General features: G+C 52.4%; 5 protein-coding genes across 5 annotated transcripts; 3 read left to right on the forward strand and 2 right to left on the reverse strand.

Moving 5' to 3' along the window:
• Positions 1-1,945: 1,945 nt before the first annotated feature.
• BO95DRAFT_276778 (uncharacterized protein) lies at positions 1,946-2,901 on the reverse strand. The gene has a single exon (XM_025581620.1). The coding sequence runs from the start codon at positions 2,682-2,684 to the stop codon at positions 2,181-2,183; it is 504 nt and encodes a 167-aa protein (XP_025437681.1). The 5' UTR covers positions 2,685-2,901; the 3' UTR covers positions 1,946-2,180.
• On the forward strand, positions 2,902-6,301 carry BO95DRAFT_276790 (mRNA-binding protein PUF3). The gene is made up of 5 exons (XM_025581621.1): positions 2,902-3,238; positions 3,296-4,608; positions 4,659-4,937; positions 4,998-5,553; positions 5,605-6,301. Exons 1-5 carry the CDS (start codon positions 3,118-3,120, stop codon positions 6,030-6,032), a joined length of 2,697 nt encoding a protein of 898 aa, XP_025437682.1. The 5' UTR covers positions 2,902-3,117; the 3' UTR covers positions 6,033-6,301.
• Positions 6,302-6,818: 517 nt separating this feature from the next.
• On the forward strand, positions 6,819-8,146 carry cwc21 (U2-type spliceosomal complex subunit CWC21). Its single transcript, XM_025584626.1, has 3 exons — positions 6,819-7,504; positions 7,577-7,713; positions 7,765-8,146. The coding sequence occupies exons 1-3, from the start codon at positions 7,178-7,180 to the stop codon at positions 7,919-7,921; spliced, it is 621 nt and encodes a 206-aa protein (XP_025437683.1). The 5' UTR covers positions 6,819-7,177; the 3' UTR covers positions 7,922-8,146.
• Positions 8,053-11,926, reverse strand: BO95DRAFT_507369 (ATP-dependent RNA helicase ECM16). The gene is made up of 2 exons (XM_025591249.1): positions 11,642-11,926; positions 8,053-11,585 (listed from the first exon to the last, which is right to left on the reverse strand). Exons 1-2 carry the CDS (start codon positions 11,843-11,845, stop codon positions 8,184-8,186), a joined length of 3,606 nt encoding a protein of 1,201 aa, XP_025437684.1. The 5' UTR covers positions 11,846-11,926; the 3' UTR covers positions 8,053-8,183.
• A 144-nt stretch (positions 11,927-12,070) lies between these two features.
• On the forward strand, positions 12,071-13,190 carry BO95DRAFT_476751 (proteasome assembly chaperone 3). Its single transcript, XM_025589945.1, has 2 exons — positions 12,071-12,356; positions 12,409-13,190. The coding sequence occupies exons 1-2, from the start codon at positions 12,183-12,185 to the stop codon at positions 12,703-12,705; spliced, it is 471 nt and encodes a 156-aa protein (XP_025437685.1). The 5' UTR covers positions 12,071-12,182; the 3' UTR covers positions 12,706-13,190.
• Positions 13,191-13,256: the final 66 nt, after the last annotated feature.

Below are 13,256 nucleotides of genomic sequence, written 5' to 3' on the forward strand. Positions count from 1 at the left end.
TGTCGAAGGGTCCAAAGGTGGCCCGAGAATAATAATAAACTCTGATTTTAACAAGAAAAATCCAAGCTAGTTTAGTGGATCCGATCGATCGGGCTGGAGCGCAACTTTACCTTTACGTGGACTGCCAATCTTCCTTAGAATCAACCAACCCCTCTCATTCTCATCATCATCAGACTCATGGTAGATGTTTCGAACAATTCATCAAGGCACATGGTATATACGCCCAAAGAAAATCATAGATATACAGATACAACTGCCTCGCTGAATGACTCTCGAGTATCGGCCTGGCTAGCCTGTCCAGCCCAAGACAAGGGACTAGAAATTCATAATCGGAGGTGTTGGCTAGGAACTGATGTCCGACATTGCCGAATGACACTTTCTCCGACGTTCTTCGTAAGACCCTAACTCCCCCTCAGCCCACGGGATCTCTCTCTCTCTCTCTCTCTCTCTCTCTCTCTTTCGCAGTCAATCGTGCTTCTTCTGCACCATTTTGCCACCAGAAATGATACGGGAGGGGAACGGGGAACGGGGAAAGGGGAAGGGGAGAAATCCATTACGCAACAGTAGCCGAAATGTCAACCACGTCAAGACAGACAATGATGGCAACGACGGGGGAGGGGTGAGTTCTGACTGTGGCGGTCAGCCTATTATGCTGCTGTCCTTGGTTAGACCTCTCCCCTTCAACTTGGTTTGTGCAACCCTCATTAACCCAATCCAGGGGGTGTTTCAGTACTAGGTGTCCTTCAGGAACACTGTAAGTCAAAAGGACAGGTAAAATTGATGGGGTGGAAGGAAGTCCGGGGTATTTTTGGAGGTGGGGAAGATAATTGTTGATGGCAGTTTAGAGTGTGAAGTATGAATACTGAGTGAGTATGTACTAAGTAACTAGTAGTACTCATAGCGATACGCCCAGACTCAGGGATCCATTGAGGGGCCCGTCGCCTTGGAGGGAAGCCTAAAAAAAAAAGCGGCGGGAGCGAATTTGGGCGGCCCCAGAATCAGCGCCAGTTTAGAACCCTTTGGAACTTGGACTGGAACTGGAAACTAAAGCTGGAACGAACCGTATCGGACGGAACAATTGTGGATGTGGATGGATGGACAAGCGCCCAGAGGGAACGGGAAGGCGGAGGAGGGCTGAAGAGGATCCGGTACCTGCTCGCCCAGTGCGCCACCCATACTTTGCTCAAGTACTCCGTACTCAAGTAACACTGAGAGGATCGACAAGATCGTCTGTCTGGTATTGTCATTCTCCCGTACGGAGTAACTATCCTGTAATTCTTACCAGCAGCGGCCACCACCACCGTGGACCACCACCACCAACTGGACCCAAAAGAATTCTGGTCGCAAGACACGCAGCATCTTTTTCTAGCTTAACTTTAAGTTGCTTGTCTGGCTTGTTCAGCCCAGCTACGTTATTCTGCTAGCAACTCACAACTTGGCTAACAATACGTATGTACATACGTACTGTACTGCTGATGTTGCTGGTTGCTTGCTTATCTACGTATCATTCCCTATCCATCCAACTCATCCTCCTCCTCCTCCTCTATCCATCCATCCATCAATCAATTCCTCCTCCCTCATCCTGGCCGCCGCTGCAGACTGAGTAAGGCCCTTCCTTTTGCTTTCTCTCCTCCCTTTTCGTTTCGAATTATCAATTCTTCCCTCTCTCTCATTTTCTCCCTCCCTCTTCCTCCCCTTACCATTTGTCATTTTTTCTTCTTTTCTTGACGGGGTCGCCTTTGGTGCCTCTTTTGTGCTACCGACTTTCACTTGTCGCGGGTCAACCCAGTTCGTTTTTTTCAGGTTCGATTTTTTTTTTATTATTAAAATAACCTTTTCTTTTCCCTACTCTGAAATCATTCCGACCATCAACTCTCAACCAACTCTCTCACTCACTCACTACGTGAATTCTCTCATCTCTCTCTTCTCGGTCAATATTTTCCGCCCATACTATTTTATCTTTATTATCTTTTTTGCTCTCTTAAAAACCTTCCATATAATTTCCGACCGATTTCCCAGTTCCACCATCTCAGCGAAAGTCTAAAACGGAGGTGCGATAAAATACTGATCTGCTTTGGGACCAGTTCGGGTGTCATGCTTGCTTTCGCCTTGTGTCACAACTGAATTACATTAATGCCGTGCTTCGTCTCTCGTCCACATTCCCATCGTTCGACACTCCACTAAATCACGCCGTCTTGCGCAACAAGCACATTCTCCTTCCATACCAACTGCAATCTCCTCCAACCCTTCGCCCCTCCCCACACCCCTTGCCGCTGCGAACCATCCGAGCTCCTAACGTTTGTCTGATTAAAACTGGACCCGTGTCGGCTATCCCTCTCTTTTCTGGAGAGAGCGCATGAGGACGATCTGCGAAGTTCGAGGTTTCTGGAGCATGCACGGAGCATAGTCACATCGCAATATCTTTGGGCGATTTTTGATCTACTGCTGCGTGCGGAGCATCGCGCTGGCAAACAGAAGAAGCTCCGGTCGCCTTGCGTTTCTTCTTCGTCGGGCCTACCTCCTTCCTCTGTGAAGCATTTTTCGCCTGCCACGCTCTTCCTCCCTTCCGTACCCCATCCCTTCGAGACCCCTGTGTAATTCTTGCATTGCTTGACCGTGTCTATTCTGGACAGAAACATATTCCTATTCTTCCGCGGAACCTGTCTACTCCTTTCTGTCCCCATCCCTTCTCTTCCTCGTCCCGCTTCTTCCTGCCTCTCTTGTGAGTTAATCCTCGGTTCTCACACAGTCTCATGAGCGCGGAGCGATCGTATGGCTAATTCTCGTGCAGTCCGCTATCTGTTACAGAGCTCCTGCCCCAGTCCATCCTACTCGGCCGGTTATACCTATACCTACTCGATTCGATTCGATCGACCGTGGCATTGACCATACCCCTCGGAGGCTTCCCCTAAGCAGAAGCAGCAACCCAAGCGTCTACGGGCGAAAAGATATCCATACAGTCGGTTATACTGGATAGCGGAAGTCTTATGGTGGATTGCCCACTATGGCCTCCAACAACGCGAACACAGGTCACAATGTAGGTGGAAACTAAATATGTGGCAAGTGGGACAGTGTGGCTAACTACAATCCCAGGGACGGTCGAACAGAGGGTCCAATATGAATTCAGCAAATGTGGTCAGTGACAGGTCACGAACCTCTCACGCAAGCATGGGGAAAGGCTTCGGAAGTAGCAACGGAAGCTGGAGCAACAATAACATCTGGGGACGAACATTCGATGGTAAGCGATACACGAATCCGCCCAAGAACCCGTGCTGTACTGATTGTATGTGCTCAGACCAACACAACGCAGAGAATGCGTTTGAAGGCAAGGCTGGTTCAAGCTCCTTATTGTCGACATCGACATCCGAGTCCGACGGTTGGAACACCAGGCCCAACCTTCCATGGGGTACGATCAATACACCTGGCAGCGCACTGTCGAGGGGTCCGAATAGCGGTATGACGACTTCACCTGTTCAGACCCGGACCAATGATCGCAGCGCCGCCGCTCTATCGGACGCAGCCGAAGCATCTTCATATTTTGCCCTGTCAAAGTCAACAGTTAGCGGCTCTTCCGGTACCACGGCTCACCAACCTTACTTGAATGGGAGAACTGAAGGCATATCTCCTTCCAGTGACGGTATTTCGCTTGGGAACTTTGGAGGGTTTCGCAATAATGATGGTAGACGGCACGTCAACACAGCTACATTTGCCAGTAGCCCTGTGGGCTCGAGCTTCCCAATGAAGCCTGGATTTCCCAACATTGAGAGCAATAGAGCGGAAGAAGTGCCTTCGTCAATGGCCATGCCAGGTGTTCCTCAAGCTCTGCCCGATTTCATGCCCCAGCACGTCAGTCGCAATTCCTATGCACATGTCTCACACAACTCTGCGTCCTTTGCGCCGGCGAGACCGCCACACTCCTCCTACCCATCATTCCACTCCGAGTCTCAGGGATATGAAGGCAGATCGGGATCAGTGGACATCGGTGCTGGATTAGGCAAGCTACAGCTCAACGAGAGTAGCATCGCTGCGCAGACTGCCGGCCGCCCGGGCTTTGTCACTCATCAATCATACGACAATGCTGTCCAGCGACTTAACTATCAGAGCACCAGCGATGACATTAACTATCAGCTTGCCACCAATTACGGGAATGAGAATGTGACTGCAGACTTGCCACTTGCTTATCAAACCGTCAGGTCGCGTGTCGCGGAGGGTCATCCTTTGTCACCCGTTGAGTATAATCGGATGGAGAGCCCATTTTACGGACACGATAATGGCGCCCATTACCGAAACTCATCTGCAAGCCAGCTGCCTGAGAATCCGGCTGTGGTGTTGAGCCGAATGCGCGCTGATCATGAGCTTGCTCAGCAATCCGCAAACTCTCTTCAGCGTGCCAACTTCAGTCCCGGTTACGATATCAATGTGAACGGGTATCCAGCAGTTCAGCGAGTGAATGGCATGTCTGGGTTATACCACCCTGCCGCCCACCTTGGTGCAGCCGCTCTCCTCCAAAGGGGACAACGTGAGGACCTCTCTTCGCAGGTTGCCCGGAGCCCTGTCCTGGAGGATTTCAGGGCCAACAGCAAGGGGAACAAACGCTATGACCTGAAGGTGTGTATCCCTTGACCTTGCACGATGACATCCTTGCTGACCAGTTCTAGGATATATACGGTCATATAGTTGAATTCAGCGGTGATCAGCACGGGTCACGTTTCATCCAGCAGAAACTCGAGACTGCCAACAGTGACGAGAAGGAGCAGGTTTTCCGGGAGATCCAGTCGAACAGCTTGCAGCTGATGACAGATGTTTTTGGGAATTACGTGGTGCAAAAGCTTTTCGAGCACGGCAACCAGACTCAGAAGAAAGTCCTCGCCAATCAAATGAAGGGGCATATTCTTTCTCTTTCTACCCAGATGTATGGGTGCCGTGTGGTGCAAAAGGTAAGCTTGAGGTGTCATGGCATTTCTCTGGTTAATTGTTGCTAATACATCCCTCCATAGGCCCTCGAACACATCTTGACTGATCAACAAGCTTCCATGGTCAAAGAGCTTGAGTCGAGTGTTCTCAAGTGTGTAAGAGATCAGAATGGTAACCATGTGATTCAAAAGGCCATTGAGCGAGTTCCGTCCGAATATGTGCAGTTCATCATCAATGCCTTCAAGGGTCAGGTGGAGAAACTGTCGGCCCACCCATACGGATGCCGCGTCATTCAGCGCATGCTGGAGCACTGTGAGCAAGCCGATCGCGAATCCATCCTGGCCGAATTGCACCCTTGCACCGCCAAACTCATTTCCGACCAATTTGGTAACTACGTGATTCAACATGTCATCGAAAATGGCGAAGAAAAGGATCGGTCGCGCATGATCAATGTTGTCATCGGCCAGTTGCTCACTTACTCGAAACACAAGTTTGCCAGTAACGTCGTGGAGAAGAGCATTGAGTTTGGGGAGCAATCTCAACGTCGACAGATCATCGACACTTTGACCAGTGTCAATGATCGGGGTGATTCCCCCCTTATCGGCTTGATGCGTGACCAATACGGCAACTATGTCATCCGTAAGTTGGCACTCTTCAGCATAGTCAACTGCAGCTGCTAACTCTCCCCAGAGAAAATTCTTGGTCAACTACAAGACTCGCCCGAGGAGAAATATGCCCTTGTGATGCGCATCCAGCCGATGCTTGATCAGCTGAAGAAGTACAGTTACGGCAAGCAGATTGTTGCCATTGAGAAATTGATCGTTGGGATCCACCCTGGTCCCGAGGGGCCCCTCCCTCACACAGCCACCTCGACCACCCCGCCGAACTCGCATAAATCCTCTCCCCAGCCGTCGAAGCGTGCAGTCAACGGAGTCGAAAACGGCCGGGTTCCCGTTGGAGCCGCGCCTCCAACACCCCCTCCGACTGATAGCCAAAGCGGCGCAGATAGCTCTTCCGAGTTCAAGAATATCCCCAAGGCGACGGTGACCTCGCTGGCTGAATCCGAATCCGCCGAGGCGGACTCGAGCGCCTCGGTCGAAGTCTCTGGGGCGACATAGATTGCAACGGCTCTATATCTAACATTGCTTTCTCTGAAATATAGCTTTATTTTTCCGATGTTCTGAGTTCTTCAACGACATTATTGATCGGGGCGTATACATACCGGGGCCTGAAGGAGAGACTGCTCCTCATCTTTCCGCCCACATTTCATGGCTTGACGGCGCAATATCCAGGGACACGGCGGAGACTTGAGGTCATTTGCTTTATTTCACTACTACTACTACTACTCCTACTACTCCTACTATTCCCCCGCCCCTTTTGCTTCTTGAAACTTATTTTTCTACTTCTTTAATTGCTTGTGGATGTACTTTCTTCTGTTACCTTTGAAGTTCTTTGTGACGACAAAGAGGACACGCCTCCATAGCTATCGATATTTCCTGTTTCTCTGTGTCCTAACAACACGAAGGGTCGGCGTCAGTTATTGGTGAATCATGGGTTACGAGGCATCGCGCTTGAATTCCTTCGGAGGGTTAACAAAATGTGTGGGACCTTGGACATAATGGGAGACCTGGAAATAGGGAGAACATACGGGATGCCTAGAGCATGTAGAGGCTGAGCACTCTAGCTAGTATACAGACCACGAATTGAAGTGTCTGGATTTCGCGAGATGATTTTGAATTGGCGTGTTGGTCGATTGGCCGCATTTACATCGTAGTATGTATACTATGGAATGTCGGCAGGAACCGAATTGCTGGTGTAGCTCCGTTATCACCACGTGACCGATAACTGCGCGGCCCCATTTCGACAGAGAAACCTGGACGATTAACCTCGAAGCTCCGTCGCCACGGAAGATACGACAATACCTCGCTTGCTTGACCTTTTTTCACATCACTGACCAGATAGTCCATCTTGATGACTACCTGACTACATAACTTGCGAACCACCTTCCTCCCAATCTTGAGCACCACACATACCTCCTCATCGAATCGAATCGCAACCGGCCGCCTCTCAAGTCGAACTTCCACGATCTCACATCCTCTCAACGATCAACGAACAATCAATCAACTCACCATTGCATTCACCTTACCTCGCCCATCCCAACATCACCCATCCCATACCATCTAGAAGACACACACACACACACACACACACAAGCATCAGCGAACACAGACAGGGAAACACAGTTTCCAGAAGGTTTCCAAGAATGTCCTCCAACGTCGGCCTCTCCACCCCGCGCGGCAGCGGCACCTCGGGCTACGTCCAGCGCAACGCCGCCTTCATCAAGCCCCGCTCCACGGGCTACGGCCAACCGTACCCGCCCGTCTCGGGCGCCAACTCGGGCGCCGGCGCCGGCGGTGGCTTCAAGCAGCGCGTGCCGGATCGGCAGATCCTCGAGCATGACCGGCGCCGTGCCGTCGAGGTCAAGGTTATGGAGTTACGGGAGGAGTTGGAGGAGGAGAATGAGCGATTAGAGGAGGATGCTGCAGCTGCAGCTGAGGAAGGGAAGAGGGGCAAGGGGGCTGGGGAGGGGGTGAAGAAGCAGAAGGCTGAGGCTGAGGCTGAGGGGGAGGACGAGGAGGAGGGCGAGGCTGCTGAGGGGAAGGGGAAACGGGCGCTCTCGGAGGAGGAGATCGAGGAGCGGTGTCAGCGGTTACGGGAGAGGTTGTTGAGGGAGTTGGAGGAGGAGGAGCGGCGGGCTGCGGCGCGGAAGGAGAGGGATGCGGGCAGGGCTGCGGCCGGGTATGCGGGTAATGGTGGTGCGGGCAGGCGGTGGGGCAGGGAGAGGGAGAGGGATATGCCTCCTCCGTCCAAGAAGCAGTTCAAGTCGTATCAGGTGCATGAGTTGGCGGAGGCTAAGATTGAGGAGAGTGAGCGCTTGAGGAGGGCGTTGGGGATTCGCGAGGATAGGGAGACTGGGGAGATCTCGGGGGGGAGAAGGAGGGATTGATTGTTGGACTGGTTGGGTGGTTTTACTTGAGGTGGTGGATTCTTCTGATGATTTGGCTTGTATCTGGGGTCTAGGGAAGGGAGGATTGATGGGTGTTTGGGCGTTAGATTATGGATCTTCTTTTTTATTTTTTTTTATTTTTTTTTTACGGCGCCTCTAAGCAGGGTGATACTGCAATACTGAACCTTCGATGATCAGACACAGCTGTACATTAACTATATGCTCACAACTTTTGCTTGCGGGCTTCGTCGCTATATATGCCTCAAGTGACAAACTTCTCGATCACCCACCCCTCCTTGGGATCCTTCTTCTGGATGACCTTCTTCGCCGGCAAAGGCCACCTTGGACCACCGGCCTCGCCTACCAGCGACGGGATCACCCAGCATGAGCGGCGCTCGGGGATCCCCTCGATCGTCTCCGCCTTGCCGATCGGCTTCCCGTACTCGATCAGCGGCGTGTTGTGGGCGATGGCGGAGAGCTGCAGTCCGCTGGGTGTCGCCAGGGGATACATCCGGATCTTGGGGGTCTGCTCGGCCGCCACCACCGACGGAGAAGATTGTTGGAGGTGGGAGTAGACAATGTACTGCGGCATCTCCTTGGCGGACATCTGCGCAAGGATGGACGAGGGATGCACATAGACGCACTTCTCGTTCAGTTCCAAGCCCGGGCCCTCGCGCGACCGCATGAGCGTGAAGTACGGGACGTCGATGGCTCGCTTGGGCGTCCGGGCCATCTCCGGAGGTACAGGCGCAAGATCGGCGCGGAGTGCCACGTTGTCGATGAAACCCGCCGTGATGATCTGCTTGAGAGCCTTAACCTGCTTCTCCGAGGGCTCCGGCAGACGCGCCTGATAGGCACCGACGAGACCAGGGTTGTTGGTGCGCACAATATCTGTGAGTTGACGGCGGAGCTGGGTGGCTTCCTTGAAGGCCTTGGCGCGCAGGAACATCTTCTCACAGAACGAATCCCCGTCGGAGGCGTATCCGTAGGCGCAGATCGCGGACAGGTATTTCATCGCGTCAGATGTATCGTCATGCTTGCTGAAAAGACGATGAGCCCGCGCGTAGTCCTTGTGGCGTTGCTCCCGCGCCGTGTCCTCGAGCCGGTCCGCGTTGGTGTACACCCCTTCGTGCTCGTTGGATTTCGATGACACGGGATCGATCTGACTCTGAGGGACAAAGAGGTCGCCCACTGCCAGAGCAGCGACGAGGGCGATCACATACTGCATGCAGCCATGCTGATGGCCAACGTAGAGCATCTTGCCGAATCGAGGAGACAGAGGGTAGGTGGAGAGCCGATTACCGATCTGGGTGATCTTGCCCTCCGATGTCAAGGCCCCCAGATTCTTCAGCAGCTTTTCGGCCTTGGCCAAGCCTTGCCGGCTAGGGGGCGTGGGGAATGGGAAGTTGATAACGTTATGCAGACCCATGCTCTTCATCTGCAGCACGACACCTTCAATCGGCGTGCGCAGGATTTCGGGGTCGGTGTACTCGGCAAACTCGTTCTCGTAGATCGCGGACGAATAGAGGCGGTAGCAGTGGCCAGGTCCAGTTCTACCAGCACGACCTGCTCGCTGGTTTGCACTAGCCTTGCTGATCCATTCAATCTGGAACTTCTGCACTCCGGTAGACAGATCATATTGCTTCTCCTTAGCTCTGCCGCAGTCAAACACATACTTGATGCCAGGGATCGTCAAACTGGTCTCCGCCACGTTGGTGGCCAGAACAATGAGACGCGAGCCCTCTGGTGGCTCTTCGAAGATCTTGAGCTGCTCCTTGGTCGGAAGTTGAGAGTACAGGGGCAACACGTGGACCCGAGTCGTGGAGCTCATGGCCTCTTCGCCCAGATCAAATTCTTCGTCTTCTTCGTCCGGCTCATCCAAACCAGTGATCTCATAGTCACTTTCGTCATCTACTTCGCCGCCAGGAACGGACAAATCGGCACCGCCGATTTCCAGATCTTCCGTCTCCAATGGCGCATCGTTGGCCGATATCTGGACCTTCACCTGGGTGGTGTCTGCTCGCTGAGTAGGCTTGAAGGCCTGCTTCAACCGCTTGGAAAGTTGACGGATCTCGTTCTGTCCTGTCAGGAATACAAGAATTCCGCCCGGAGGCAATTTGCGATGGCCGCGCGACACTTTGCGGAAAGACTCTTCGACATAATCGCGGTGGGTGCGTCTGGAGAAATGAATGGTGACGGGGTACTGACGACCCTCAGCCTGCACCAATGGTGGCGGTCCTTGGCGGAATAGACTGGGGTTTTGCGTGAAATCGGAAATGCGCAGAGTAGCAGACATGATCACCAGTTTCAAGGGCTTGACAGACGGGTCTTCCTCGCTCATCGATTTCCGGAGATCGACGATTCGGCTCACCATGCCAATGAGGATATCTGTGTTGACACTACGCTCATGGGCTTCATCGATCACGATGACAGAGTATTTCTTCAATGAGAAGTCTTCAGCGATCTCTCGGATGAGGATACCGTCCGTCATGAATTTGATGGCGGTTTTGCTGGTTGCTGTACTGTCGAATCGAATCTGATAAGACACACGGTCGGAAAATTGACCCAGCTCATCGCCTACACGTTTCGCCATACTGACAGCAGCAACTCGTCGCGGCTGGGTAACAGCGATAATTCCAGGATTAGGTCCATCAGGATGGCCATAGCCTGCTTCGAACAGGAATTGGGGTAGCTGGGTGGTTTTTCCGCTACCAGTAGCACCCCAAATCACGATCGAAGGGTTGTTGTAGATGGCTTCCATAATCTTCTGCTCCTCCCCGACAACAGGCAGGCCTAGACGTGCCTGCTGAATTTCCTCGGAACGATTGACTTGGACGCTGAAGGCCTTCCGGTTGGGATCTCCAGTAGTGACCTGCAGCTCTCGAGGCAGCGGCTCTTCCACATAGACTGTGTTCCTTACTGGTCTCTTTGATTCAGGGATAAACGGCATCGGTTCGGCGACAACTGGGACGGTCGCAGGCGTGAATCCCACGGCTTCATTGATTTGCTGCCGAGCCCAATCCTTGAATGCGGACAGTCGCGACTTAGTTTTGTCTGTGTGCTCCTCGTCTTCATCGTCATCTTCATCCTCCTCATCCTCCTCCTCATCATCGTTGCTTTCTCCGTCCTCGTCCTCGTCTTCGTCACTCCCGCTGCCGCTGCCATCTTCACTTGTATCATCCTCTGAAGTTGCATCTGAGTCTTCTCCGGAGTGTTCTTCATCAGCCTCATCCTCCTCAACTTCCTCCTCCTCCTCCTTCTCGCCCTCGTCATCTGATCCAAATCCGTCCCAAGGAACCTCGGGCATAGATATCGTGATTATCGGTTTCTTCTTGGGCGCGCGTTTCCGCTTTTTGAGGATCGGGAACCCATCAGGTCCGAGTTCAAGTGGGCGTTTCAAGCCGCTGCCCACTGCCTGGGACTCTGCAGGTGTACTCGCGATGGCAATGGATTTGGCCGGAGGTAGCGAATCGTCTGTCTCGTCACCGGACGAATAGTCGACGTGAGAGGCATTACGGTCCGTAGTCGTGGGCCGGGGCGGTCTTTCATCAGGCCTCTTGCGCTTTCCGAGTTCCTTCGTGCTTTGGAGAGCAGAGGTGTCGACCTTGCTTTGCGCGAGCTTCTTTAACAGTTCAATGTTCTCCTCTTTCTTCAATTTTGTTTCCTGCGAGTGAGATTAGAGAATAGGGTCTCCTAAGCAGCGCACAACAAAAGACGTACAATGTACTTATCCAGGCGCTTCTGTTTCTTGGAGGATATGGTAGGGTTCTGCGACTTCAATTCCTCCTTCAGCTTCTGTCGCTTGGCTTCCTTCTCACTTTTGGAGACGGGCAAAATTTCGGCAGCATTGGTATCTATCCCGGCGGTTGACTCCGCCTGCTGCCGGTGTTTCTGCTTCCGCTGACGGGGAACAAACTTGGGCATGGTGTCTGGAGGTAGAAGCGATCGCTCCTACGCAATCTACCAGGATCAAATGGCCACAAGATAAGAGAAATTCGAGTTGTGATGATGATGCCCAATCCATGAGGAGAGAAAAAATTACGCGGCGGAGCCATTCTGCCCCGCAGGCGGTGAGGCAAATATACTCACCGCCTTTCGTGATGATCGGCGGCGGGGAATGAATAACTACAGGTCTATCCTCTTGCGGCTCCAACAGCTTTCATCAGATCGTACTTCTTTTTGTCTCATTGTGGCATAATACTCTAGACGTTCTACGTGACCTCATAGGTATAGTCTACGAACACATCGTCAATTTGCCATCATGGCCGAAGCAGTCAATCTTGATCCTCTTCTGGAACCAATCAACCTACCCTTCCCCGCAGTCACAAAACAAGCCGCCGGAGTCATCAATGGTATCCCCACCGATGTGATGCTTGTCAAATTCAGTGACCGGATCTTGGTGACTATTTCGCAAAAGGGTCGACTCGGCCACTGGGTCTGTGATTCGTCTAAGCATTGCACCGACCTTCTCCACTGACCTGTCACAGCTTCACGTCCCCTTGGAGAACAAGAATCCCGGTACAGAGGGTTTCCACATCATCCCCGATTCTTCGGATGACAGTCTTCTTCCGATTAGCAACTTGACCGCTACGTCACTGCTGGGAGGTCGAGCCCCCGGTCATGAGGTTGTTGGTCAGTTGTATGCTCGGCAGATCGCGAGTGCTATTGTCACCAAGACGCCGGATGAGAAGCGGCTGCTGGTTCTTGGGCTTGGTCTCGAGACGGCCGACGCTGATCGGGATGTCTTCTTCGCTATCATCGATCTGGTGCTTCAGTGCGTCTGAGGAGTGGGCATAGAAGATCGAAGGCGGCAACTGCTATGCTGACTTGAAGCCATGGCTGTTCGGCATAGTTCATACTCGTATCCGATATTCGGGTTGAACGCGTGGAAATTTCTCTTCTTTCCTCAGGATTGACTTTTTGGTTTCCTCAGAAACCAATATCCTCCAGCTAGATCTGGAGGAAGTGAAGACAGATCAGATGGAGTGTCAGGAGCATTGAGTCGGTATGCGTACGACAACCAAACTCGCAACCTGGCTGTAAAGGATCAAGGGAGTGCTGAACTAATGCGAAGGAGACAGTCTGCGCCCTGTGGGAACGGCTGTTCAACGAAACAATGTCCCTAGGAGGGATGAACTCCAAAGATGATTTTGAGATGGTATGTGAGATCGTTTTGTGAACGGTTACAAAAGCAATATGATCTATCATTAGGTGTAGTGATTCTAAGGTCTAGAGGCGTAGCCTTAGATGAAAGTTCTTTGTTAAGAGCATCACAAAGCTCGCTGTGGCTTGCATGTTCTGTTGCGGCGACTCGCACTGAATGAACTAACATCAT

This window comes from Aspergillus brunneoviolaceus, assembly GCF_003184695.1.
Source record: "Aspergillus brunneoviolaceus CBS 621.78 unplaced genomic scaffold BO95scaffold_84, whole genome shotgun sequence".
Taxonomy (NCBI): domain Eukaryota; kingdom Fungi; phylum Ascomycota; class Eurotiomycetes; order Eurotiales; family Aspergillaceae; genus Aspergillus; species Aspergillus brunneoviolaceus.